The sequence below is a fragment of the Gamsiella multidivaricata genome (genome assembly GCF_025024155.1).
Source record: "Gamsiella multidivaricata strain RSA 2152 chromosome Unknown BC939scaffold_26, whole genome shotgun sequence".
Taxonomy (NCBI): domain Eukaryota; kingdom Fungi; phylum Mortierellomycota; class Mortierellomycetes; order Mortierellales; family Mortierellaceae; genus Gamsiella; species Gamsiella multidivaricata.
In genome coordinates, this window is record NW_026251734.1 from 19,516 (window position 1) to 44,185 (window position 24,670).

Consider the following 24,670-nt stretch of genomic DNA (forward strand, 5'->3'; position numbering starts at 1 on the left):
AGGTCCTAGAGGCCCGGCCTAGAAGAGAGCGTGTAGTGGTGATGGCGGTAGTATGCAGCGCTGGCGGCCAAAGGGCCGAAAACCTTGCACGCATCCGCTCATTCTGAGCGTACGAAAGGATCTTGGTGATTGGATGTGAGTAATAGGGCGCACGGTTTTTTTTTTATCCCCTGGCAGATCCATCCGATCCATTGATGTATGTGCGGTATGGATGTATTCTGCGTGGGCAAAACAGGAAGTACCCTTCTTGCACCAGGCTTGGATGAATGAGATGCGGAATGAACCTTGAGCTAGACTATGTAGCATATTATTCGCTCGGGGCCAGCAGAATTGTTTAAAATCAGCTTTGATCTACCTTTCTGTCTCTTTATTTCTCTCGTACAAACAAATCTTCAGCAGCAAACCCCTTTTATCCGGCGCTAATAAACAGATTACCACATTTTCTGGCAGGCGCCTTCAAGACACGAGTCGTATCAACACAGAGAATGGTAGCTCAGGATGCCAACGCTATCTCTCAGGACAAGGATGTGCATGGAGAAGTCTTGGTCCCACCACAGTCAGCGACTCTTGTCGTACCGGTGACGATCCACCCAGCAGAGGTGGTCGAAGCCATGGAGGGGGTTGGATTTTCAGAGGACGATCTAAAGAACGATACCCAAGATCGCGATCACCATCATAACCATCATCACCAACATTTTGATGGCCATGACGATGTCGATAACGAGCAACCCTATGGATGGATTGTGGTTGCGGCCGCGTTCTTTGTACAGGCGATGGTCATCGGCACCGTCAATGGCTATGGTGTATACCAGGTACCGTACTTAGACTGCACCTCTTTTTCATCCTACTGTGCTGCTGCTGCTGCCACCACCCTCGTGTTGTTGTTCTCATTCTCATCGCATCATTCTGGATAACTGTCTCGACACAGGACCGTTACATCACTCACGAGTATAACACCTCAAGCACATTTCAGCTTTCATGGGTCGGCACCTTGAACGTCGTCGGCATGGACTTGACAGGGCCCTTGACTGGACAGTTTGCAGACCATTTTGGATACAGAATCAGTGCATTTGTCGGTGCTCTGATTATGGGTGCAGCCCTTATTGGAACCTCGTTCTCGACTCAGGTCTGGCAGTTGTACATTTTCCAGGGAATCCTCTATGGGCTCGGCGCTAGTCTCGCCTTCTTCCCCTCGCTCAGTTTACCATCGCAGTGGTTCAAGAGGTAATAGTAATGTCCCTCCGTAGGTCGGAGTACCAGCTTCAACTTTGGTGACTACAATGTTAAGATATTTAAATGTATCAAACTCATAGACGTCGTGGACTCGCAACGGGCGTTGTAGTCGCAGGTGGAGGCTTCGGAGGACTTGTAATCTCTCCGGTTACAACGACACTCTTCAGCTTGATCGGATACCGTTGGACTGTCAGGACAATTGCGTTTCTCCATCTGGGGATCGTGATCCCAGCGGCGTTTCTGTTCAAAGCCCGAGTCGAGTCCGGCAGGGATCGAACCAGGCGTTTGAAACACGAACAACAGGACCGTGAAATGACAATGACGGATGTGATAGGCGGAGAGAAGGTCGCTGTTGCGGGTGCCTTGAACAATGAGTCTCAGACGACATTGACGCCAAAAAAGAAGATGGTCGATTTCTCAGTGTTGAAGGAGAAGCGGTTCTTCCTTCTGGTTTGTCTCTCGTTCTTTATTGCGAATGGGTACTTTAACCCTTATTATTTCTTCCCTAGTAAGTACATTTGCTCTACCTCTTGTTAACCAGCATTAAGCTCTATCCACACTACCCCCACTTTCTAACGCTTCGTATCTCTTATTCCTTACGGTGATCGATTAAAAAAGCTTACGTGCAGAACCACGGTGCCTCTGTATCGACCGCCTCGCTTCTTGTCGGCATCTTGAACGGATCCAGTGCAATTGGTAGAGTAACAATGGGACTGGCGAGCGACTACATTGGCGACATCAACGTCCTCCTGATCTCAAGTCTCTGCGCATGTCTAAGTATTCTGGTAGTCTGGACGCTGGCTGGGACCTCGGTTCCTGTCATGGTTGTGTTCTGTATCCTCTACGGATTCTTTTCAGGAAGTTTCGTCGCCATTGTCCCCACGGTTGCCGCACATCTGTGTGGTATTAGCCGTCTGGCTAGTGTCACTGGCATCGTTTATGGAGGCATCGCCGTCGGTACGCTGATCGGATCGCCTGTGGGCGGTGCGCTGTTGGATCTGAGCAAGGGACTGGATTATCTTCCAGTACAGCTTTGGGCAGGATTGGTCATGGCTGTGGGCACGACCATGACGCTGGCTCTGAAGTTGATGATGAACCCCAGGCTCTTCGGACGCATTTAGGATAGGTCGTCAGTATAGAACATCACTTGAAGGAGCACAGTATTTATGTAGAACATATTATTTCCTAATACATACACCATTTGACAATCAAGGACAGGTGAGCGATGGGCATATGAGGGACTCTTTCTATCAATAGTGGGTTAAGCGTCAACACTCCACGTCGACTTCACCTTTGTCAAACTGCGCACCGAAATCGAAAAATTTATCGGCGTAATGAACAAACTATGCCAACACCTTCAGGAGAAGGAAATCTGGGCCTGAACGCGATCACCAAAGGTGGGCTTGGCACATTCAATCTAGAGAGCTGCGCTAATGACACAGGCAGCCAAGGCGAAGCAGACAATTATCCGACGTTCTGGAGTTTTGACCAACATCTTGCCGTTAAGGTTTTTCGACTGTCAAGATTAAATGGGAGCCTCCAAATTTGGAAATTTTTGACAACTGTACACCCTTCAGGGCTGTAACCTGGTGTCGACATCCCAGACATAAAAGCTGCCCTGGAAAGTGCACGAATCCCAGAAGATCAAGTACCAGAAGTTTAGGCATCAGCAGCAACAATCAGCACCGACAACAACAGCAATAGCAGCAACACCACTCCTTTTAAGCACTCAAATCTCATCATGCGCGTACTCGTCCTCGGCGGTTCTGGCAATGTTGGCAAATTGGTCCTACAGCAATTGTTGGCCAGAGGACACGAGGTGAGGGCGATCATCCGCACCCCCGAAAACCTACCCAGCATTCTTTCCAGCGATAGCAAGTTGTCCGTCATCAAGGCCAATCTGCTCGATATCAGTATCGACGACCTTGCAAGCCACGTCCAGGGTTATGATACCGTCATTTCCACCCTGGGACACAGTATGAACTATGGGCGCGTTCCTGGGCTCGGTAAGTTTAATTTAGCTTATTTTTTTGCGCATGTTTAATTGTTCCCCGTGCCAAATTCATTGACGCGTAATACCTGTGTTTAGGAATCTGGATCAACCCACACGACTTGGTCGTCAGGGCCACCCAGATGGTCTGTGACTCCATCAACAAGGCCCAGCCCACCAATCCCATCCGCTTCATCCTCCTCAATACCGTCGGCGTGATCAACCCCGACGGATCCGATACACACGTCCGCAGCGGATTTGAAAAGCGACTCGTCTCCGTCATGACGGCTGTGCTGCCTCCTTACGCCGACAGCGTTCGCTCGGCCAATTACATCAGCAAGGAAGTCGGTACTGGTAGCAAATATGTTGAGTGGACTGCAGTTCGTCCCGATGGCTTCATCGACGGAGAGATCTCGGAGTATAGGGTGTTGGATTCGATCCAACACGCGTTTTACGAGCCCGACAAGATCACAAAGGCAAATATTGCGCATTTCATGTGCGAGTTGGTCGAGAATCCGAAGACTTGGGAGCAGTGGAAGTTCAAGATGCCAGTCCTAATTGATACTCACCAACCATCCAAGGAATAAAGATCCGCTCAATCGCCCTCTCCTCCGGGGGCAGAATAACAGAACGGGAGTACAATAAAAAGGGTATTTGTTTACTGAGGGGCCTTATGAAAGCTCATTTCTGTCATTCTTCCAGTGGGCGCAATTATTGCCGCTTCATGTCAGCTTTTCACTGATAAAAAAATGAGAGAAATGACAAAGAGAAGGAGATTTAAATAAGTGAAGACGCAGCCGAAAAATGACTTTATACACCCATGCCGAGCGGGCGCTCTAGGAGATGCATAGAACGTGGCCTTGGTGAGTGAGCAGTACACGTCAACTTGTCCATCTCGCCCTTAGCCTCCCGATTATATGTCAGACGGGCACTATCTATGAAAGCGCAAACGGACATCTTAGTCGAATACCTTGTCAGATAGCAGCGGCATCTCATATTATATCCGTATGCTGTTACAAATACGCTACTAGCTACAGTACTATCATACACTCGTTTTTATTCTTCCGTTTTAGAGCGAGGGATCCCATCCCATTTTTCTCGAGCCATATCGCCCTTCGGTGTCCTCCATATCTATATTGAAAATATTGGGTAGCGCAATGTTTAAGTATTAACATAGTCTCTGATCAGCTCACCATTACCCGGATCTGTAGCATATCGACTCCCTTGCATTTGTTGGGTATGAAGGGTGCCAGAGTTATCGTTAAACAATAGCGAGGCTGGATGATGTATTTATCAGATAAAGACCAGGCTTTATACCAAATAGCGGAGAAGTGGTATTATCTAAAGTGAAGCAGTAAGCGATGTGTGATGGCGGTCGGTGGAATAGCACGTTCAAAGAGCCGCAATGCAAAAGATGGAAGCAACAAACATTGATGAGTGCCTGGATATGAAGGCGCAAGGGTAATGTGATTTCACTCATCGATCGTTCGCTCGATAGCATATTGTGTGCTCTTCTGATCTCACGCTGTAGCGCGCCTCGGTGTCCTGCGCTGAGAGATATGAACTCAGAAACGAAATCAAATGCTCATTGACCGAACGAGCCGGGTATGCTCAGTAAAGCGGTGCTTTCGACTTCAGGGTAACCGGTTTACTATACAGCTTTTATTTATTGACACCAGGACACCTGGCACGTGATATTTATGATTCTCACAAACGCCTTGCTCGAAAAATGCGTTCAGAGTTGCTTTTAATCCCCCCGCAAGATCGCAGCATCCATGAACGAGAATGACATCACAATACAGGACGATGGAGTAGAGACTACGGAGCATCACCAGCGCATGCGTCTTGCATTAGATTTGGTAAAGCAATGCCTACTTTTGCGATTAGAAAATAACCATCTTTTGAACACGTCTCACAAAGCTGTCCTATGCTTGGTATCATTGAACCTAGGCGCTGGAAGCCCATTCTGTCGGCGAAGTACCTGTAGGATGTGTCTTTGTCTATAAACACACAGGAAAAGTCATTGGCCAGGGGAGGAACAGGACAAACGAGAGTCTGAACGTAAGGAGCCTGAAACCAACAGTGTTTATCCAGCAGCTCTCGCAAGGAATATGAACAATGACCATGGGACATATGAATGTGTTGATTAATATAGGGGACGCGCCATGCAGAGTTTGAAGGGATCGACATGATCTTGTCCCAGGAAGAATACCGGACTCAGGCACAAGATCCATCCAAAGACTTTTGGAAGGACGTAATCCTTTACGTGACAATCGAACCCTGCGTTATGTGTGCGAGCGCTCTACGACAACTTGGTAAAGGAGATAGCATGCTGGTTTCTCATGCTTGATATCTACCTGGTCCCTAAAGACGCGTCCGAACTCGCTTTTATTTCGTTTGCATAACTATAGGTATTGGACAAGTCTACTTTGGCGCTGGCAACGATCGCTTCGGTGGTAATGGATCTGTCTTTCACATTCACACGGAGTAAGTCTTGAGCGTGTTAAATGAGGCGCTAAGTACATACTCCTTGAAAAAAAAAAAAAAAAAGCCATAACTAAACTGCCGTCCGTTAGCTGCAATCTCCCCCATTCAACTTATCCTTCTGAAGGTGGCTACTTCCGAGGCGAGGCCATAATAGTTCTTCGCAAATTTTATGTCGGAGAAAATTCTCACGGTAAGGGCTGGCTGTTTGCTGTACTTATTCTGTTACGACCTGTTTACTGATACCCTTTGTTCACGAACACCCATGTAGCCCCCGACCCCAAGAAGAAGAAACACCGCGTGCTCAAAGAGGACGTCTAGCCTTAAATATGGAATGAAAAAAAGAAAAGAAAAGAAAGGATTGCTTATTGCGCTGCATGCAGAATGCCTATCTCGAACAAATCTCGATCCCCATGTGCTGTGCTTCGCCCGCATGCAATGCACAAAAAAAGCGGGAAAATGCAAAAAATAAATTATTGCGCTACAGCCCTGAGTTGGAATTTGAGTAAACTTACCAAACTAATTCGCCACTGTCTTTGGCTTAGCTGTATTTTTCTTCGCAGACCGAAGGAGAAGTATTACTTGAAACGATTCATCACTATACTTTCCTTCGTTACTCTCTCTCAGTTTAAAAGATAATGCGACGGAGACAATGATGCGCCAAAGGGCTGGCTCAACAGGCAGGGTCCATTTATGCCCACGAATAAAAAGAGAATCTTGGTATAGAAAGGATACTTTAGCGCTCTGGTATTTTATATTACATTTAGACACATATAACATTCTAGCATGTCTTAAATTTTAATTACGGAAGGTTGAACTAAAGCAGCACTTGGTCGTTCCTTTCTTCATCAAATCTCCATCGAATTCCTTCATTCCACTCCTCTCAACAGCTTCACCCTCTTTCCTCTCTACGTCCTCCTCCTTCGCATTCTTCTCTGAATTCGCCGTTATACACACACTACAATATGTCCTGGCAAGCATATGTCGACTCCAACCTTGTTGGCACGGGCAAGGTGCACATGGCTGGCATCTATGGTCTCGATGGCAGCACTTGGGCTACCTCCCCTGGCTTTTCTGTAAGAATCCTTCTTCCGGGGTTGCATCCGTGGCATTCGATTTTTCTTAAACTCGTGCTTCATTTCGCTCATGTGGGAAACTATATTTTGCTGCATACCAATGTTCTACTTCCTCACACCTCAGCACCCTCCTTTTTCGATCACTTAGGTCGCACCCACTGAGCTTCAAAAGTTGATCGCAGCCTTTGAAGACTCCAACGACATCCAGGCTAATGGTCTCTTTCTCGATGGCAGGAAGTATTTTTATCTCCGGAGCGGGGATAACAGTATCTACGCGCGTCTTGTAAGTGGCACAGGCGATGGATCACTCTTTTTTAACCATCGGCAGGATCTCAACCTAGGGGGGGGGGACCACAGGACCAGTGCACAGTTCATGACAGCAGCGTGGATACCGTTATGGAATGATCACCACACCGATGGCATGTATGGAATGGTACTACCTCATGACCCCAACAGCCCGTTGATGAGCAATGACAAAAACTGGATCTTACCGTCCCACGGCAGCTCTTAGTTTTTTTGGGCCTTGTGCGTCTTGTAGCCCAGCAAAGAGCCCAGTTTGACCTGTGAAGAGGCTCTCGACATGTCTATTTCTATCCCACCGCTCGCTTCCCCACTTGGCTACCCCAGTCAGTAGACGACGACAGGAGGGCTCCATCCTTGGTTATCTTGAGAGGACACTCACGCTATTCTTATCTTCTTTGAGAAATAGGGAGCCGAAGGTGTGACCTGCGTCAAAACCACGCAGGCCATCCTGATCGGACAATATGAGAAAGACATGCAAGCTGGTGATTGCACTGTTGTTGTCGAGGCATTGGGCGACTATCTTCGGTCTACTGGATACGTACGTGAACCACGGTTTTTGGCTTGACAACTGATCTGCAAGAGGCCTGCTGCTCTTCAAAGGCAGCACGGATATGTAACTGAATCAATGAATGTACTAAAATCGCCCTTTTTTCCTTTTTTCTCCCTGCTCGATTGGTGTTCTAGTAAAGACGCGGCGACTATATGGACATCCCTATAAGTATCAATCGCCTTTTGTTCCTGACGCTGGGCGTCATTTTCATAGACGGGCGAAGCCTTACTGGGACCATGCTATTAGAAAAAATAAAATGCAAGAATAGCCGTCCAGTCAATGCAGTGGCTTTTGTATCTTAAAAAAAAAATGCCTTCAAGACAGGCTCCCTCTCTCTCCGACAGCATCACTCATTACCAGGACGGAAAGCAAAGAAGACGGCAGAGAGCAACAGGAGTTGAGCGAGGCAGCCCAACCGAAGCAATAGAACTAACAGCAGCATGCCGCCTAAATTGCCAAAACTGGTGCCATGGCATTCTCCGGCGGAATTCATTCAAATGCACCAATGGTTTTATCCTCAGCTGGCCGAGGATGGTACTCCAGATATCCGAGCTCAAGAATGTGCCCTGCGACGAGTATGGATCGGTCTTATTCAGAGATCTCAGCACTATTTCGAGGCATAGAAAAAAAAACTCCCCAGCAGGCTGATCCCAAACACCTATAATTTCCTCCTTTGATTGTTATTTTTGAAAGGTCAAAGCATGGGAGGCGCGCGGAAAGCTGCCGCACGCGATTGATTCGACCGCAGCGTTTGTATCGGCTCAAGTGCGAGATTGGACGCAAACATGTTCGGACCAGGACCTGCGGCTCATGTACTCGATGGTGTTCATTCGGTTCGTGAACGGATATGTGGATGCGTTCCAGTCGTCAAAGTCTGCGAAATCTATTGCGTATTTGGCTGTGGAGAAGGTCGGAATGCCAGTTTGGTTTGTGGAGCTCCGGCATACAGCCACGCATGATTACTTGCCGAGTCTGACGATCCTTAGGAGTGCTACGCAGCAGGTATTTTTTTTTTTTTTTTTTTTTTTTACCGAAAGAGATCATGGCTGACGCGAAGAATCAATTGAACGACTGATCTGGTGTTTTACATTGCAATCATAGGCATTAGCATGGATCAATGATAATTACTGGATACCGCAGTTGGTTTCTGTTCGGATGGACGAGATGTTGACACCAGAAATGCTGACGGCCTTATCGGAGGATGTACGCCAGATGATTGAGAACTACAAACAGGAGAAGGAGCGACAGATCGAAGGTCAGTTTGCTACTACAGGACGCCGAAAGGGTTTCAAACAGGCTGTGATGGGTCTTGATTCTGTTATCAGAGCAATAATTATCTTGTACTGTTGTTAACATGCAGCAAATACGATGCCCCAGCCAAAACAAGAGACCGTCGTGATCGGACGGCTCGTACGGGACCTCATCAAACGCTGTCGATCAGGAGAAGACCTACTGGCAACCTTAATCCCCATTATGCTGGAACCAGGAATGTTGATCCCAAAATCTAAAAAGATGAGATCATCCGCTCGAGATTTGAGCCTCGATAACTTGGGGCGGATGGTCAGCTTGTGCTGGATGCCGTTGATGACTAAGCTGCACACGGAGCTGAAGGCCACGATTAGTACCGAAAACGGAGAGCCACTCTCGTTTTGGGTCAGTCTCATGGACGGGATGCTGGAGAAACTGATCGAGGCGAACAATGCGGCACAGGCAGCGGCCTTGCCAGCAGCTACGGTCGCAGAAAAATCGGCCGCCAAAACGGGCAGCTATTTTATTACGATATGTATGGAGCCAGCGTTCGTCGTCGTTGATCCTGATCTCGCTGCATTTATGAACAATCATTTATTGATCCATGATTTTGTATATCCCATTTCTGAATTCTCAACTAGTGGCGTGGATGAAACACTTGATCAAGCTGCACTACTCTGAGCAGTTGAATCCAGTACGAAGCGGAAGGACAGTCTCGTCATCATCATCTTCGCCATCACTATCAGGACATAACTCGCCACCGTTCAGTTTACCCTCTTCAACGCCTCGACTCTCAATTGCGGCTATGGCTTCACAATTAGTTGCTGAGAACGCGGCTGCGAGCCAGGGACCATCCATGTTTGAAAATGACGATATTATCAATATCGTGGAGGATTGTCTTCAAAATATTCTGGTCCATGTCAGCCCCTTGATCCGCTCGGTTCTCAATACTGTCATCGAGTGTGATTCAGACATTAAGGAAAAAATTGGCCCTATCCTAAAGCAGATTGATCAACGGATCGTCGCTGGAAGTTCAGCTGCAACACCAATGGGAACTGTGTCATCAGCATCATCTTCGCCATCAATACCATCAGAATCGACGTCCGTAGGAGGAGTATGGCATGAAGGTCCTGCAGTCGAGCTTCAGAGCGAGGATACCAATATGGCGTCTGAAGCAGCGCCTGAGACGGACTCAGAAATGGGAGACGGCCAAGCAGCCGAACAAGGCGCGGATGATCAGGCATCGGCGCAAGCTGCCGCTGCTGAGCCATGGACGCTCTATGACGCCGACGAATGGCGGCCATGTCCCATGGGCTGTCTTCCTGGAGGTATCATACCTGATCTGTCATTGCCGTGGGACCTGGATAGTCCGCCAATAGCTCGTGTAATGATTTAGACCACTGCGAAAATAAAATAATTCTGCATAGAAAGCAAACGGCACTTGTCGAATTTAATTATTGAACAGTGAATACGTTTTATTATGCATGGCTGCCGATTCTCTGCATTTTGTCCGCAAAAACTTTTTACTACACAATTCAAAGGAAAGAAGAAGTAATTAGAACAAAGTCCTCTAAGCAGTTCTTGAATCATTCATGAATTGACAGCTCAACTTACAGTACGCTGGGCAGCACGCTTGCCCGTCTGGGCCTGGAAACCCGATTTGATAGTCGTGACAGACCTTGTGGACCCACATGCCTCGCACTGGAGGAAGAAGAGTCGATTCTCCTTGGTGAGGAGCGTATCGGGAGATTTGCAGGTTTTGCAGGTAACGTATTCAACAATATACCGACGCAAGACGGCCTCGATCTGCTTTTGTTGGAACCGTCCCTTGATGACCAAGCGCTGGGATCCATCGATCGATCCTGAAGTGCCCAGTTCCGCAAATAAGAACTGAATGACGTGCTCTGGCTGACGATGCATCCTCTTGCAGATATCCGCAACGTTGGCAAAGACCGTCTTCTTGTTGCCATCGCGCATCACCGAGGGTGGCACGATCGTGTAACGCTTCTTCTCTCCTGCAAGCTCAGGGTTGTTCTGACGAAGGATCTTGAAGACTCGAGACAAGAGCTCTGGGTAAGTGTAGTCACGATTGGTGCCGATCCAGCCTTCTTCTGCGTCGGCTCCTCCGACCTTGCTACCACTGCTTGCTCGAGTACTCTCGTCATCCTCTGCGGCGAAAATGTCGTCAGGATCACGGGCACCGTTGTCCTCGCCCTCTTGGTCCTGAGCATCCTCGAAGGCTGAGAAGTCGACCTTCTTGGACTTTTTCTTCCTCTTTTTCAGGTCGCCGAAACTGAATGAGTCACCGGCCTCTCCGGTAGGTGCCTCCTCGCCACCCTCCGCAGCAGAAGTATCGTCCTGGAAAACAAAGACGCATAGTTCTCGCATGTTAATGTACCTGCGCAGTGGACGCACCAATTAGACCAGGAATTTCAAAGTGGATAATGTCAATACCTCAGCCTTGACTTTCTTCTTTTTCTTTTTCTTTTCGCCAAACATCGCCATTGGATCGGTATCAGCCTCGTCTAGCGCAGAAGAAAAGTCAGAAGCAAGTGACCAGCCGTAGATGAGTCATCGTGTCGAAAATGCGAGTTGCAGTGAAATACGCCTTCGTTCATGACACCTGAAGAGTCCAGGATACAAGAAGATAGCACGTTGATTTTATCCAGGAGTCAGTCCTTGGGATTTACTCCTTTACCTTCAGCAGGTGCTGCGGCTTCCTTGCTTTCTGCGACGGCTTCTTCTGCGGGGGCATCCTCAGTCTTCTTGGATTTCTTCTTCTTCTTCTTCACTGTCAGGTCGAACTCGCTCAGCTATGCAACATAAGCAAAATGACAGACATGATAGGGAGATCATATTAGCGTTGAACTACTTTCAAAGAGGAAGATATACATAAAAGTTCCTCGAATATTCCTGCGGCAGCTGCGACGGGAAGAAAAGTTTCAGGAGTCGAGGCGATTTGATGTTGCCATGCGTAGAACTGTTGCATTCTTTCGAAATGAATGGTTGCCTTTATTCTTACATCGACCTCCTCCTCATTGATGTCCATGGCTTTGACTTTTTCTTCGAGTTCCGACATGGTTGCGTGTTCGTGTGGGATGTAAATTGTGGTCGTGCGAACCTAAAGCTGCGGGTTAGTCCTCCTTTTATAGGTTCCTCTGTATACCGGGCAAATTTGCCCGGTTAAAATAAAACGACAGCGTTTTTTCGTTTTATCGAAATTCTGTTAAGCCACCCCTCCCTGGTCTTTAAGCTCGATCGAAAGAGCACAGGTGGAAAAGAGCACCAAGTTGGGTTGGGATACTCGGTCTGGAGCTGTGGTTGGAGGAGTACTGGTCGTTTTCTGGCAGGATAATGGACCGGTGACGATGATGACAACGATTCACGGGATTGCAGGTGCGGAATGGGAGGTCCTTCGAGAATGGCGCCGACCACGAGAAACAAGTACAAACGGAGCAAAGGTGCGAGCAATTTTTGGCAACTGCTTCAGGAAGGAACTCAAGATCCTGAAGGTCATCGATGATTACAACTACAATATGGGTGGAGTTGATATTGCCGATCAACTTCGATTCTACTACAGCACGCAGCAGACAACGCGGCGGAACTGGATGCCAATTTTTTTCTGGCTCTTGGATACGACTATTATCAACACCTATCTCATAGTCCGAAAAAAAGGATCTTTTCTCACGCACAAAGAGTTTCGCAGCTCTCTTATCTGGGGGTTAATCGATCCGGTCCATATCTCAAGCAAGGCATGGCGCCACAATGCTGTGGAGAAGGAAGACGAGAACGAGGATGACACTGTCTGGAAACGACCTCGAGTGACAAAGAACTTTGAACTTCCCAATGACCGATTCACCGATGACAACCAATTTCCAGTGACCCGAAAGCATCGAGGAACCTGCATGCTGTGTTCTTGGAAATACCAAACCAAGCAGATCTACATGAGCCAGAAGAACCCCTTCCAAAGCAATATCTGGTGCCAGGTATGCAAGGCTCCCTTGTGTAGCAATGGCGCCAGACCTTGTTTCAAAGAATATCACACACAGTCCACAGACCTGGAGTAAAAAACTTCGAATAATTTACATGACGAAAATTTTAATTTTGCCGGGCAAATTTGTCCGTCACGTCGTACAGAGTAAGGGATGAGGGCAACATTAAAGACTATATCCAGTGCCCCATGTCGCCCTGAACCACCCGTGTTTCTGTTCCACGAAACAAACACATCCAATACCCAGTCAAGTACAAGCCCTCCTTTGAAAGTCCATTTTTTATTTTACAGACCTTCATGTGCAATGCCTGGTGTTTTTTTTCTTCTCGTTGTTGCATGGTTCTGCTGTTTTCTTCATACACGCCTATATGTCGGACGTTAATTCCTCGACCGACTTTTTCTTTATTTTCTTCTTTTCGCTCTCGACTGGTCATAAGCCTTGAATCTGCTTCAGCAGGAAAGCCTTCTCGTCGTTGAATTGCTCGTCCTCTAATAAAATATCAACAAAATATAGAGTTTAGTCATGTAGGCCGGTTAATAGTCAATCAAAAAATAAAATAAAAGTAAAAAAGCACATACCGTTGCGATCGTTGTGGAAGGTACTGAGGAATGAAATCAGTCTGTCCTGGTTTTTTGAAAGGATGTCCAACACAGGCTTGTTCTTGTTGGGGTTTGCCACAAAGACCTGTGAGATGAACACAAGCGAAGTGGTGTATCAGTAACGCTTATGTTGTTTAATGAGCCGACAGACAAGGACGAAACTAGCTGTACCTTGAACACATGGAATGCCTCGAACTGGATGTTGCGACTCCTGTCCTTTAGCAGATTCATCATCAGCTTCAGGTTGTCCGCACTGGCAATGTACCGTGTCATGATAGTGAAGTTGGCTCTGTCCAACAGAATTTCTCCCAAGAGCTATAGCGAAGTACACAAAATACAAGGGTTCGATGTCAGCATTCGGTTCTCCAATGAAGGTTGTCATCCTGTAGCGTCCGATATCACGCCGCATTTCGAGCTGTACCTTTAATGACTGGCGCTTCGTTACATAATTCGTCGATTGAAGTAGTTGCGTGTACTTTTCGAAAAAGACATCGTAATTGCGCTCCAGAAATTCGGCAACAAGCGTCTTGTGTCGTGTCAAAATTTCCTATTATATAAAAAAAAAAGAGCAATGGCTGTGTTAGTTTAAAACCTTTCTCCCAGCAAGTGGTTATCCTCGCAGTCGGGGCACGTCCGCATCGTACCTTGAATGTCGCAAATGCGTCGCTTGCAATGTCGAAGGTGTTCATCTCCACATAGTCAAAAAACTTGTATACTTGCTGCGAAGTGAGGATGATCTTTGTCAAGACTTCGTGTCTCAGGCACTCTCTGAGAATCATACCGCAATTGAGGGCGATCTCCTGATTTTCGTAACTAACATCATGGAAAAATAGCACGCAAAAGAGTAAGGAAATCAGCCACTTGTGGTATACATCCCGACGCAGTGCCCAAATTAGGGGTGTTTTTGGAGTGTGTGGAGAGAGAGGATGACGATTGACCACAAAGCCCTGTGCTTCGACAGCCCCTTTGTTTTTTTTTGTTTTTTTGGAGAACTTGCACGCGTCCCATTTTTGTCACGATCTCTACTCCCCCTTTTTTTATTATCTCATGCAGCCCAGCCAAGTCGAAAAAAGTGTTTGTCCTTGTTGTCATCCCAAGGTAAAATACCGAATGAATGTTTTGGGCCGCATAAAATGAAGGGAGAAGGCGAAGGCTCGATGGGCGGCAATAGTCAGGTCCTGAGCTCCAACGCTGGTACAGTTGTCGAAAAAGGGTGAAAGGGCCGAAATGTGAACGTATTGCCGCACAAGTAGAAAATCGATATTCCATGTCTCCTGTTCCTCGCCCTCAATTATCCAATTGCTCCCATCTTAATATTACAGCCTCGAGGGATTGGACAACAGAGCTGATGTACGTTGAAGTAGAGGTGATCCTCCTTTCCCCCCTTACCCTGCCCTGGGCAGCTGCACAGTTATCGACCGTTTTTCTGTTTCTACTGTCACCCCATGATCCGTTGCGCAAAAAGTACAGTTGCCTCGAGACTACCGTCTGCTGTCCATATACGATCGCCCTTTTTTTGGTGTCCAAAATAGAACCAATGACCCCAGAGAGTAAAAAAGATCCTGTCATTCAAACCCTCCTGAGCGATGACAGCATCAAATCAGCCCTTACCCGTGAATCAGCGTAAACAAGATCTGGTCGCGCGTGCACAGGTATTCGACCGTCGGTGATCGTGATCCAATATGACGACGGAGCAAATTGTTGAAGATCTGGGCAACATCCTTCTTAGCTTCGAATTCAAACTTGGCAATGTTGTCGACCAAGAGCTGGAGGAGGTTGTTGGAGTAGACCTCCTGTGCAAGCTGAGCGACTGTCTCTGGAACTGGATCGTTCTCTGGAGAGGATCAAATCCACAGTAGATGGGCAGAAGTTAGTAAAGTCCACTGATTGTTGTTCATAGTCATGTCACTCGACCGTTGCGAGATAGAGACTTGCCGCTGTCGCCGTAGAGCATCGTCTTGATGGCCACCAGTATCTTTGAGATATCTTCCGTTGCCTATTACATTCATAGCGGTTCATGGGATGTGATGGTTAGTGGCGCTTCCATAAGTATCGTCATTTGTTGCGCGAGAACAAACGTGGTGTCATGGGGTAATATCCTTTGCAACTTGCAAAATCAACTGGGCACCATGTGTAAGGATACACCCTTTGCAAAAAGCACCCTCAAGCAGTAAGTTGCGTCTGCGACTCTCCGGGCAATTGAGAACGACACCACGGAGATGGCACGGAGAAAAGATCGAATCCACACCATGTATCGTGATGGTCAAAATTGCCACCAGACAGAGGATAAAGATGATATTGGATGACGATGAGCCTCTCGTCTTCCCCTAACACCACCTAACACCTTTGGATGCCAAAATGTGTGGTGTATAGTTAAAAGCCCATTCTTACACAAGTATCTTTTTACCTTTCTTTTATCGGGGCCATCTAGCTTTTGAATCGACTCCTTGAGGTTGCGAGCCAATTCGTGGGGAGTTTTTGGTTTTGACTTGAAGAAGTTCATGTTGTGTGTTCTTTGTGTGCTGTCTATGTGGAAACGATAGTGAGAGAAAGAGGTGAAAATAGGATGGGAACCAGGCTATGAGCGGTTTCTTTGGGACGCAATAGGTGAGGTTGAGAGGAAACGCAGGAAGGAATAAGGAGAGGGTGGAATATGTGGAGTAGAGCGGGGTGGTGTACAAACTAGATGAGTGTGCGAAGAAGAAAAAAAAAAAAAAAAAGAAGCGAATGAGGGATTTATGAAGGCAGGAAAGGACGAGGCGACAAGGAGGGAACAGGAGAGCAGAGAAAAAGAGAAAGAGGGAGAGAGCGCGCGAAGACGTGGGTTTTAAGGATTCTGTGCTGAACCTGACCCAAGTGGACCTTGACTTGACTAGAGACACAATCAACTAACACACATCACACATCCGAATGAGCAAAAGCCTGATGTTGGTTGATCAGTCAGCTCTGTGCTTTCCTTCAATCAGCTTGCTGGGTTAACTCCGAAATAGACGAGACGCATTGCCTGGTACCGAAGCAACATCTCCCTCCTTCCCCCCGTTTGTCCTGACCTAGTACATTTTCTCCCCATGAACAGGCGTGCGTGTGAGTCCCGTCCATGCAGTCCGCCATCATCGATCATCGCCACTCGTACCTTATCGCGCTGTACCTTTTTTTCCCGGGCTATTCAGATGAGACCGGCATATTTACGTGCGAACATTTCGTCTCCCTCTTTTTTTTTGTTGCTCTAGACTCACAAGAGAGGAAATAAAACCGCATGAGGATCATATCTCAGCGGGAACGACGCTTTCTTTGTCTTTCCGTCGTGTTGCAAGGGCGCTGTGGGAATCTCTTTCAGAAAAGAAAAAGGTCTTTTGGACCTGGCCGAAATAAAATAAAAAAAAAAACCTTGATTTTCCATGTTGGCGAACAACGATGGGTGCCTGTTCCCATGGTTGCACAAAAAGTATAAAGCCCAAAAAAAAGGAACACTTGTGTTCTGAAAGGTAGAAAGTGAACGTGGTATTCATTTTTCGTCTTTACTTTGTATAACAATGTTTAGGGTGTTTTTATTTTTCATCTCAGTTACCCAAACGCGCTACCCTTTCTTCACATCTCACACCGCATATCGATATTGGCTCACAAATAGACAAATGGACGCGGTCCAAAATACAAGCAAGTTTACACGTTCTTCATTAATGAGGGTATTGCAGATAGTAAACGTATGAATGTATGTAAAAAAACGCGCTAAAAATTAGACAGGCAGCCTTTGGCCACTCATACGATCCACAATCTATTTCAATCGATTAGGGAAGAATAACGTCCGTTAATGGTTGAACATCAAAATAAAGAATGCAGCGGACGGAAATAACATTGTTACCAAAAAAAAAAAAAAAAAAAAAAAATATAGAAAAGAAAAGACTCGTACGACGCTTTATGGGTCCTGAGGAGCGGGAAGGTACTGTCTCCATCATAAAGCGTCATAAAAGATGTATGGAAGACGCATGATGAGAAATATGGGCCGATGATATAGCCGTCCAAATAGTCCGTCGCGTGTTTTCGATGACTGAGCAGCTAAAATAGACATGCGTACCTTGGAGATTCCTGGTGCACTCAGCACGTTTCCAATGACCGGCAGTCTCCTCAAGAAGCCGATAATCACCGGGAAAAAGTCGCTAGTATCATATAGAAAAAAAATGAGACCAATGTTCATGATCGAACCCCTGCAATATCAAAAACACACATTCATAAAGAAGCCCCTTACCCAAAAAGATTGATGAATCCCACAAACTCGACAATAACGCCTATGATGGGCCACTTGATAAAAACCAGAAGAATTCCTCCAAAAAAGCAGATCGTCCCGCGCATTTTTTGAGGACGGGCAAAGAAATATATTGTCTTTTGCGTTCCAATGACAAGTGTAAGTCCCGCCAGGAACAAGATCTAGTACGAATGAACCCAGGATAGATGACGCAAGGATTGGGTAAGTTCTTTGTTCCATAATTGCCCCATGTGGATTCCATAGTAGTCTTGTGCGGTGCACCAGTCGAAATGAAGGTCATGCTGGTCGAATACATCATTCTTGGATGTAAGGTCCTTGTGTCATGAGTGTCTTATCTGAACACCATGTCAGCCTTTTGGGATGCACCATAAGGAGTTGAGGGTCGTATGGGTTTGATGCAAGAGACAGGATCGGGCATGATCCTCAGTATCCTGCGCCGCGCGCAATTCTGGCTGGATGCCACTGTAGTTTCTACTGCTGTGCTGTGCGTCATGTCGTAGTCCTTATCCTGTCAGGATGAGTATCCATGTCATGCTCCTTGGCATTGATCCATATCCATTCATAGTCAGACAATCAGAGTCCGCACTGCGCATTGTACGCTTACGTTTCCAATAGCCAAAAGCCCTCCATCAAAGAACATCATGACGCCCATAAGCATGAAGAATAGTCCAAACGCGGTCAAGCCAACGCCGATCTCTATTGCGATGGAAGAAGACGGGTTGATGGGCACGAAGTGAGATGAGTATTTTATTCATCGCGTATCCAGTTTTGAAGGCGCTCCTTTGTAAACTTTGGCCCTGTCGTTCCGCTGTATGCTTACTCTGAGTATCTGAGAGCCACATGATTGATGTCCAGGAGTATGAGTTGATGAGAGTGCGTGATGATGATGAGAAAGAGGCGTGTGTGGAAAGAGGAGCTGATCAACCGCCTTCTATACTCGGAAATGAAACTTGGCCGTTGAAATTCAAAGTGACGTGTTTCGCTCTCAGCGAACGAGTTTATTAAAGCAAGGTGCAAGGATATCATAAGAGGTGTGGTAGGATCTCAGCTGCGGGGCAGCAGTTCTACCAGGCGGCTGACGGCAGCTGCGACGGGTGGGACGAGCCATTACTTTCATTGTCATGCGATGGGGGCTGCTGTTGTTGAGGTTGGAAATCGTACCGCTGCGATTGAGGCTGCTGGTGTCCCTGCTGTGCCATCTGGGCTCCCATGTACTGCAATTGAAGCTGTTGCTGCTGCTGTTGTTGTTGTTGATAGGGATTCATCGCTTCGCCAGCACCCTATCGCGTCATTAGAAAGGACGAAACGTCGCGCTGTGAGGATTCGCCACTAAACAGCCGCAGAATTATACTCTCTTTATCCCTGGATGTCGCACATACCATAGCAAACGATCCATTTTCGATGACCGCATAGGGATATCCGTATCCTTCGAATCCACCAGGGTTTATACTGCCAGGGACAGGCGCACCAGCACTGGATCCCATCGGCGGAAAGGATTCCTGACTGCGTCGATGTTCCACAGCAGCAGCGGTTGCAGCAGGATTTGGATGGCCCTTGGGTTCCTTCGCCATCTTGTATTCCTCGCGGGGTACAATGTCGATCAGGAAATCAAACATGTCTGTCTTGGTGATCGCTGCCGCGATATCGCTGCGCTGCAATGTCCTCCGCTTGTTCTCTTCAGCGTGGATCCTACGCAGAGTTGAAAAAAAAAGTTTGAGGCAGAGTTCATTTATACCTGATGTTCTCGGCTGTGTGGTACAGCACATATGTATGGGATCATAGAGTAGACTCTTACCATGCTCGTATGGTCAGCTCGGTAATAAATATCTCGCAGCCCTTGTCAAAGATCATGGGCGCTTCTGCTGAAATCATTTTTGCCTGTATCAGTTAGAGGCACTTGTATCAGTCAGGAACGGTAAAAGTGCAGTCGACAACATGCATCAGCAAGCATGTATGCAAGCGTGTCAGCAAATAAACAAACACAGTTAGTCCACAGCACATACCTTGACGTCCTCGTCTGTCTTCATGACCTTCTTAATGCGAGCGAGTGGCAGATGATGTAGCTTGTAGTCTTGGGGGACATTCTCGATCTCATGCATCTGGTTTATCCAAAAGGACTGCAACAGGTGCATGTGGGCCGGTTGCAGTGGTTGCTGATGTGCCAGCGCAGGGTCATGGCGGTGCTGCAGGGGTGGAGGTGGTGCAGCATGACCTATCGGTGGTACGATATTATATTGTTGCTGCTGATTTCGTTGTTGCTGATAGTACTGCGGAGCTGCTGCTGCTGGATCGTAGGATGATCCGCTCGAGGCCTGTCTTTGGTGCGACATAGATTCCTTTGATAGAAAAAAAAAAAAAGACAATCAGTGTCCTTTCTTGTGGTTGGATGGAGTGAGAGAAGAGAAAGACAGAAAGAGGAGTAAGGAAGGGGTGGTGGGCCAGAAAAAGTCGTGGGTACAGGACAGAAAGGGTCACACAACCCAAAACTCCCCCGTCCGAGACGGATTCAGAAAAATTGGCGGGAAAACAGAGTCGAGCTTCAAAAGCGGCAGTCCACTCGTGACACTTACACAAGCAACTACCAGAACAAGTTTCGGACTCTTGGACACTGAGGTCCTTTCTCATCGAGCGTTACCTAATCTCTGACTTTACCGAGGAACCTTAGATACTTTATTGTATGTGAATAGATGGGACAGATACGCTGGGTGAACTGCATATGGGGGGCAGGTTAGGTATGCGTGCGCGGTCCTCGTCCCTTAGTCAAATGGCAATCTCCTTGCGCCGTTCGAGGGCACGCCAGGAAGTGATCTGTCTCCCGATGCACCAGACGCAGCCGCTGCAGCAATCGCACTCGGAATCTTCATGCCACAGCATGTTGGGAATTCTTGACCAAAGGCATGCACGTGTGAATGACCCTCCACGCCTGCCTCTTCCTCGTCCTCGTCCAGGATACGAGTGTCGCTCTGTCCCTTGAACGGCAGCAACGAGCCAAAGAGGAAGTGCTGCATGATCGGCAACTTGCCAAAGACCTCGGCCTTGTACATCTTGATCATGCCCGAGTTGACCTTCTCCCAGGTCTTGACAGCGCTGATATCATCCAGCATAGGCGAGTGCCATCTCAACGAAGCCGTCTTGACCTAGTAGTGTCAAGATGACCGTATCATATTCAGCATAATAATCGCATAATCTTTTTCCGAAGCCAGAATTGAGGGAAGACAACGAAGGAGAAAACACATACCGAGTTGATGAATTTCACACACGACAGGTACATGTAGTCCTTTGCGAATTCTGAGACGATGTCGTTATCGTGGATCGATTTTGGTCGGATGTACTTGTGTCCTCTCAATTGTGCCGAACCAAACAAGAAAGGCAAGAAGTGATAGTCGTCCAGACCCCAGACACCATGCGATCCTGCTGGCTCCAACCAGTACGCGAATTGTAAATTCCTCATCACTTCAATATACCTATCATAAAAATGTTTGTTAGTCATGGATATCTAATGTTTCGCATAGATATCCCACGACAATCGCTCTCTGCATACTTGAAAAACACCTTGATCACAACGGCTTTGTAGTCCTCCTGCTTGATCAGCCCCAGTTTGTCGAAGCAGTACAGCCAAGCCAAGAAACTAGCCTCGTGCCCTGTTCCATAGTCGATTCTCTTTCGATTGCCCCAGCACTCCACAAAGTACTTTGTCACCTCAGGGACAGCCTCTTTGGGCGTGACCAGCTTCTCCATCCACTCTGGAGCAGACTATTGAGGGATGTGACACAAAAAAGAAAAAGCGTCAGGCATTACCAACTTGATACGGATAGTCCGTCATCCAGTTACTGTCGTCAAAGTTGTCACTCACCAAACAAACTTGATCATAAAACTTGCGGAATGCAGGGTTGCCGAATCGACTCTCATGTCCAGTCTCTGGGGGATATTCCTCTGTGACATCGTTGACAAGATCAAGCGTCTCCAGCATGCCCTTTACGACCTGGATATGTTGAAACCAAGAATAAAAACCCTGTCAGAATAGTAATGATGGAAATAAGCTACTCACAAGCAACATCAACTTCCAGATCAACAAACAGTACCTCACTCTCATAGCAGTCCGCAGTGCTGACAACACCAACCACGCTCTCGTTCAACGCCTCCAAGAACTCGAACAGGTTGGCATAGGTTGGTGAGGCATGGAAGAGCTCCAGATCCTCCTTGGTCAGAATCTCCTTTCGAGGAACAACAAACTCCCCTGGTTTCTGATCCTGATCCATGGGTTGAGCCACGGCGGGATTGCTGCTGGTGCTGCTAGTGATATTCTCAGCTTCGTGGTCCTGGTCCATTGGCTGAGCGACAGCTGTGGGATTCAACTCCATCTCAGCGTCCTGCTCAGGTTCCTCACCCGCGTTCGAGGACGTTGACGAGTACGTGGTTCCCATCTTTAGTGAGGCGTGAGAAAGTGTGGGTGAAGGCGGCTCTGCAATGATAGATGACGGTGGCGAGGGAACCGCCGACAAGGGCAAGTCTAATCCACGGGCATAATGTCCACTAATGCTGTAGGGCTTTGTGGAAAGATATGAGGGATTTGTGGACGAGGACGCGAGTGTGAGGTTCTGCAGGTTGGGGATATCAGGGGCGGGGATCTCGACTAGGGTTGGAGTAAGTTTGTGGAGCTCCTCCAGGTCGGCGTCGTGCTGTGTAGAGGACGTTGGAGTGAGGGCACCGGAGTCTTGGCTGTGTTCTTGGTCCAGTTCTGAGGTGGAGGTAGGAGGGATCTGATTGCTTTCCTTGGCGATGGTGTTGGTCCACTCCATGACCTGGGGTGCCTTGTCGCTAAAGTCGATCGAGTGTCTGCCTGAGGAGGGGATGGCAGGGTTCGTCGAGGGGGTTAGAAAGCTGGTGGCCGTCTCAAGGGAGTCACTCTCGGCAAAGGAGTGCTTGACATCGGACTCAGCCATGGCGCGTATGTGGTTTGGGGAAGGGGGAAGGGAGGGAAGGGAAGGGAACGAATGGGACGGGAAGAAGATGCATTCAATTCAACTCGACTGACATTCGAGAAAACTCAAAAAAGAGAAGTCCAAGCCCCAGGCGGTTGAAGACACAATCTTCGCTCCTCTTCATCAACATAATACAACACAATACAACACAGCACAACAACACCCATCCCACCCTCCTCCTCAGCAACAGCAGCAGCAGCAGCAGCAGCACTCTTTCCTTCATTTAGACTCGCTCCCTTCAGCCAACTCTTTTACGGCTCAATGTATCCAAATCAAGCAGGAAGGGTCGTGGACAAGGAGAACGACATCGCCGCTGATTCTGCCGCACGCGCTGCCACAGCGACCTTGGTCAAGCAAGCCTCTTTTGTCGGTAGTCGCACACCCTCAGCAAAGCAGCAGGGACTCAAGGTAAATCTCACTAAAACACCTTCGCTGCAGGGTAAGCCATCGGCCCTGGCGCTCAACTCTCCCACAGGTAAATGGCTGCGTCCATTCTTTCAAACGCTACGAACAGTATTGAGCCTTCTGTGTCAATAAATGTAAAACTAACTGGTACGGCCTGTCACTCATGGTCTTTAGCTCAAGGCGTACTGAGAACGAAGACAAACCATCAACAGCTGTCTTCAACACTCGACAACAACAGCAAAGACACGACTGCAAAGAAGAAGAGTACTCTGACGCGCACATTTAGCGCTGCTCTCGAAAGCAACAACACAAACAGCAATAGTGGCAACACAAGTTCTGCTCTTAGCACCCCTATCAATACGGAGTCCAGACGTCGCTCACTCACCAAGCGGGGATCTGCCAAGACCAGGTTGGTCGTTCACAAAGATGACGAGTCGGTCACTCAGGAAACAAATGACAACATCATTGTCAATTCCAACAGCCGAGACAATAGCGACAATGGCAGCAGAGTCAAACCAATGGTCGCCCTTGCCAAGGCGGCACCAATTGAATCTGCTACAACCCTTCTGTCGATCCAGAGGGCAGTCGAAAGCCATGATAAGGTTGTAGTTGGACAAGCTGAAGCCGAAACTAAGCGACGGGCATTACCAAACGACGATGAAAACTGGGATATCGAGTACTGCCCACCGCCTGTTGAAGGTAATTTTGGACGCTTGTCAAATGACATTAACTTTGCCACTAATCGTTTGTCATTGTTATTCACCACTTGTTCCTGGTTTTTTTTTTGTTTCCTACAGAGCAGCCATATGACCCTGAATTCGAGCTCGATCCATTGGCGCTATCAACGGTTCCCTCAGCACTGGCTTATCATGTTCACTCTATCGAAGACTTTGAGCTTGGGCTTCCATCAATGGAGCCCGCAAAGATCAGACGGCCCCCCTCGCCTGCACAGTCAGATGAGGAAAAAGACGAACAGGAGCAGAAGCAGGAGGATGATAAGGCTCCTATGCCAAAGTCAACAGTCACCCCAGACGGTCATCTTGATGTTACATGGAGCGATGATGAGGATACAGTCCACCCGAAAGGAGGCCGTCGCTTCGGAATCAAGGATTTGGAGGATGAAAGCAAAACTCGACCGCCGTTTGATGGCTTTTTCTTTGAGCTCGACGCGTCCGAAGATTCACTGAGTGAAGATGAGGACGATATTTTCGGAGGTCGCAAACATAATGTACCCGGGAGAAAGAAGGATGACTCCGACAAACCGACGAAAAAGTTCAACGATGCCATTGGACTGGGTGATTTGGAGGACGAAAAGAAGGTCGAGGCGCCGTTTTCGGACTTTGCGTTTGAACTTTGAGCTTTGAACAATGACTGGCGAAAACACTGCCGTCTGTACATATTCGCGCCTACGATTCTTTTTTTTTTTTGTTGGCACCTTCATACTCGCAGCTTACACTTTTCATAGCGCGCCTGCGACCATTAAGCCCCTCTCCCCCTTCTTCACGACTTGATCGCATTGAAACCCGATCTTAACATCCTCCCTGCTT

General features: G+C 47.7%; 11 protein-coding genes across 11 annotated transcripts; 6 read left to right on the forward strand and 5 right to left on the reverse strand.

The window, feature by feature from the left end:
- The first annotated feature begins 365 nt into the window (after positions 1-365).
- Positions 366-2,441, forward strand: BC939DRAFT_410085 (major facilitator superfamily domain-containing protein). Its single transcript, XM_051552913.1, has 4 exons — positions 366-812; positions 929-1,224; positions 1,314-1,741; positions 1,852-2,441. Exons 1-4 carry the CDS (start codon positions 486-488, stop codon positions 2,352-2,354), a joined length of 1,554 nt encoding a protein of 517 aa, XP_051413025.1. The 5' UTR covers positions 366-485; the 3' UTR covers positions 2,355-2,441.
- A 533-nt stretch (positions 2,442-2,974) lies between these two features.
- Positions 2,975-3,810, forward strand: BC939DRAFT_502342 (uncharacterized protein; the record flags this gene model as incomplete). Its single annotated transcript, XM_051560275.1, has 2 exons — positions 2,975-3,239; positions 3,323-3,810. 2 exons carry the CDS (start codon positions 2,975-2,977, stop codon positions 3,808-3,810), a joined length of 753 nt encoding a protein of 250 aa, XP_051413026.1.
- Positions 3,811-4,832: 1,022 nt separating this feature from the next.
- On the forward strand, positions 4,833-6,195 carry BC939DRAFT_448758 (cytidine deaminase-like protein). Its single transcript, XM_051555279.1, has 7 exons — positions 4,833-4,862; positions 4,963-5,082; positions 5,174-5,284; positions 5,379-5,538; positions 5,635-5,710; positions 5,800-5,900; positions 5,979-6,195. Exons 2-7 carry the CDS (start codon positions 4,999-5,001, stop codon positions 6,026-6,028), a joined length of 582 nt encoding a protein of 193 aa, XP_051413027.1. The 5' UTR covers positions 4,833-4,862; positions 4,963-4,998; the 3' UTR covers positions 6,029-6,195.
- A 350-nt stretch (positions 6,196-6,545) lies between these two features.
- BC939DRAFT_410088 (profilin II) lies at positions 6,546-7,914 on the forward strand. Its single transcript, XM_051552914.1, has 4 exons — positions 6,546-6,783; positions 6,932-7,066; positions 7,493-7,624; positions 7,771-7,914. The coding sequence occupies exons 1-4, from the start codon at positions 6,673-6,675 to the stop codon at positions 7,771-7,773; spliced, it is 381 nt and encodes a 126-aa protein (XP_051413028.1). The 5' UTR covers positions 6,546-6,672; the 3' UTR covers positions 7,774-7,914.
- Positions 7,915-7,952: 38 nt separating this feature from the next.
- BC939DRAFT_448762 (Las1-like-domain-containing protein) lies at positions 7,953-10,304 on the forward strand. Its single transcript, XM_051555280.1, has 5 exons — positions 7,953-8,211; positions 8,330-8,638; positions 8,738-8,891; positions 8,997-9,419; positions 9,526-10,304. Exons 1-5 carry the CDS (start codon positions 8,077-8,079, stop codon positions 10,278-10,280), a joined length of 1,776 nt encoding a protein of 591 aa, XP_051413029.1. The 5' UTR covers positions 7,953-8,076; the 3' UTR covers positions 10,281-10,304.
- Positions 10,305-10,339: 35 nt separating this feature from the next.
- Positions 10,340-11,272, reverse strand: BC939DRAFT_422931 (domain found in IF2B/IF5-domain-containing protein; the record flags this gene model as incomplete). The annotated part of the gene is made up of 2 exons (XM_051553118.1): positions 10,340-10,410; positions 10,499-11,272. 2 exons carry the CDS (start codon positions 11,270-11,272, stop codon positions 10,408-10,410), a joined length of 777 nt encoding a protein of 258 aa, XP_051413030.1. The 3' UTR covers positions 10,340-10,407.
- A 1,761-nt stretch (positions 11,273-13,033) lies between these two features.
- Positions 13,034-16,188, reverse strand: BC939DRAFT_448775 (Mo25-like protein). The gene is made up of 8 exons (XM_051555281.1): positions 15,883-16,188; positions 15,411-15,471; positions 15,087-15,309; positions 14,120-14,288; positions 13,897-14,022; positions 13,647-13,790; positions 13,455-13,560; positions 13,034-13,364 (listed from the first exon to the last, which is right to left on the reverse strand). Exons 1-8 carry the CDS (start codon positions 15,976-15,978, stop codon positions 13,306-13,308), a joined length of 984 nt encoding a protein of 327 aa, XP_051413031.1. The 5' UTR covers positions 15,979-16,188; the 3' UTR covers positions 13,034-13,305.
- Positions 16,189-16,992: 804 nt separating this feature from the next.
- On the reverse strand, positions 16,993-18,797 carry BC939DRAFT_130297 (vesicle transport protein). The gene is made up of 5 exons (XM_051550061.1): positions 18,557-18,797; positions 18,341-18,432; positions 17,719-17,897; positions 17,548-17,629; positions 16,993-17,247 (listed from the first exon to the last, which is right to left on the reverse strand). The coding sequence occupies exons 1-5, from the start codon at positions 18,576-18,578 to the stop codon at positions 17,209-17,211; spliced, it is 414 nt and encodes a 137-aa protein (XP_051413032.1). The 5' UTR covers positions 18,579-18,797; the 3' UTR covers positions 16,993-17,208.
- A 531-nt stretch (positions 18,798-19,328) lies between these two features.
- On the reverse strand, positions 19,329-19,862 carry BC939DRAFT_384988 (CCAAT binding transcription factor component; the record flags this gene model as incomplete). Its single annotated transcript, XM_051551798.1, has 3 exons — positions 19,329-19,425; positions 19,532-19,614; positions 19,746-19,862. Coding segments are annotated over 3 exons (297 nt in total), but the record flags the coding sequence as incomplete, so codon positions are not given.
- Positions 19,863-20,492: 630 nt separating this feature from the next.
- BC939DRAFT_396338 (Phosphotyrosyl phosphatase activator) lies at positions 20,493-21,995 on the reverse strand (the record flags this gene model as incomplete). Its single annotated transcript, XM_051552285.1, has 5 exons — positions 20,493-20,873; positions 20,975-21,200; positions 21,278-21,489; positions 21,590-21,718; positions 21,819-21,995. 5 exons carry the CDS (start codon positions 21,993-21,995, stop codon positions 20,493-20,495), a joined length of 1,125 nt encoding a protein of 374 aa, XP_051413034.1.
- A 984-nt stretch (positions 21,996-22,979) lies between these two features.
- Positions 22,980-24,480, forward strand: BC939DRAFT_502351 (uncharacterized protein; the record flags this gene model as incomplete). The annotated part of the gene is made up of 3 exons (XM_051560276.1): positions 22,980-23,193; positions 23,298-23,822; positions 23,921-24,480. The coding sequence occupies 3 exons, from the start codon at positions 22,980-22,982 to the stop codon at positions 24,478-24,480; spliced, it is 1,299 nt and encodes a 432-aa protein (XP_051413035.1).
- Positions 24,481-24,670: the final 190 nt, after the last annotated feature.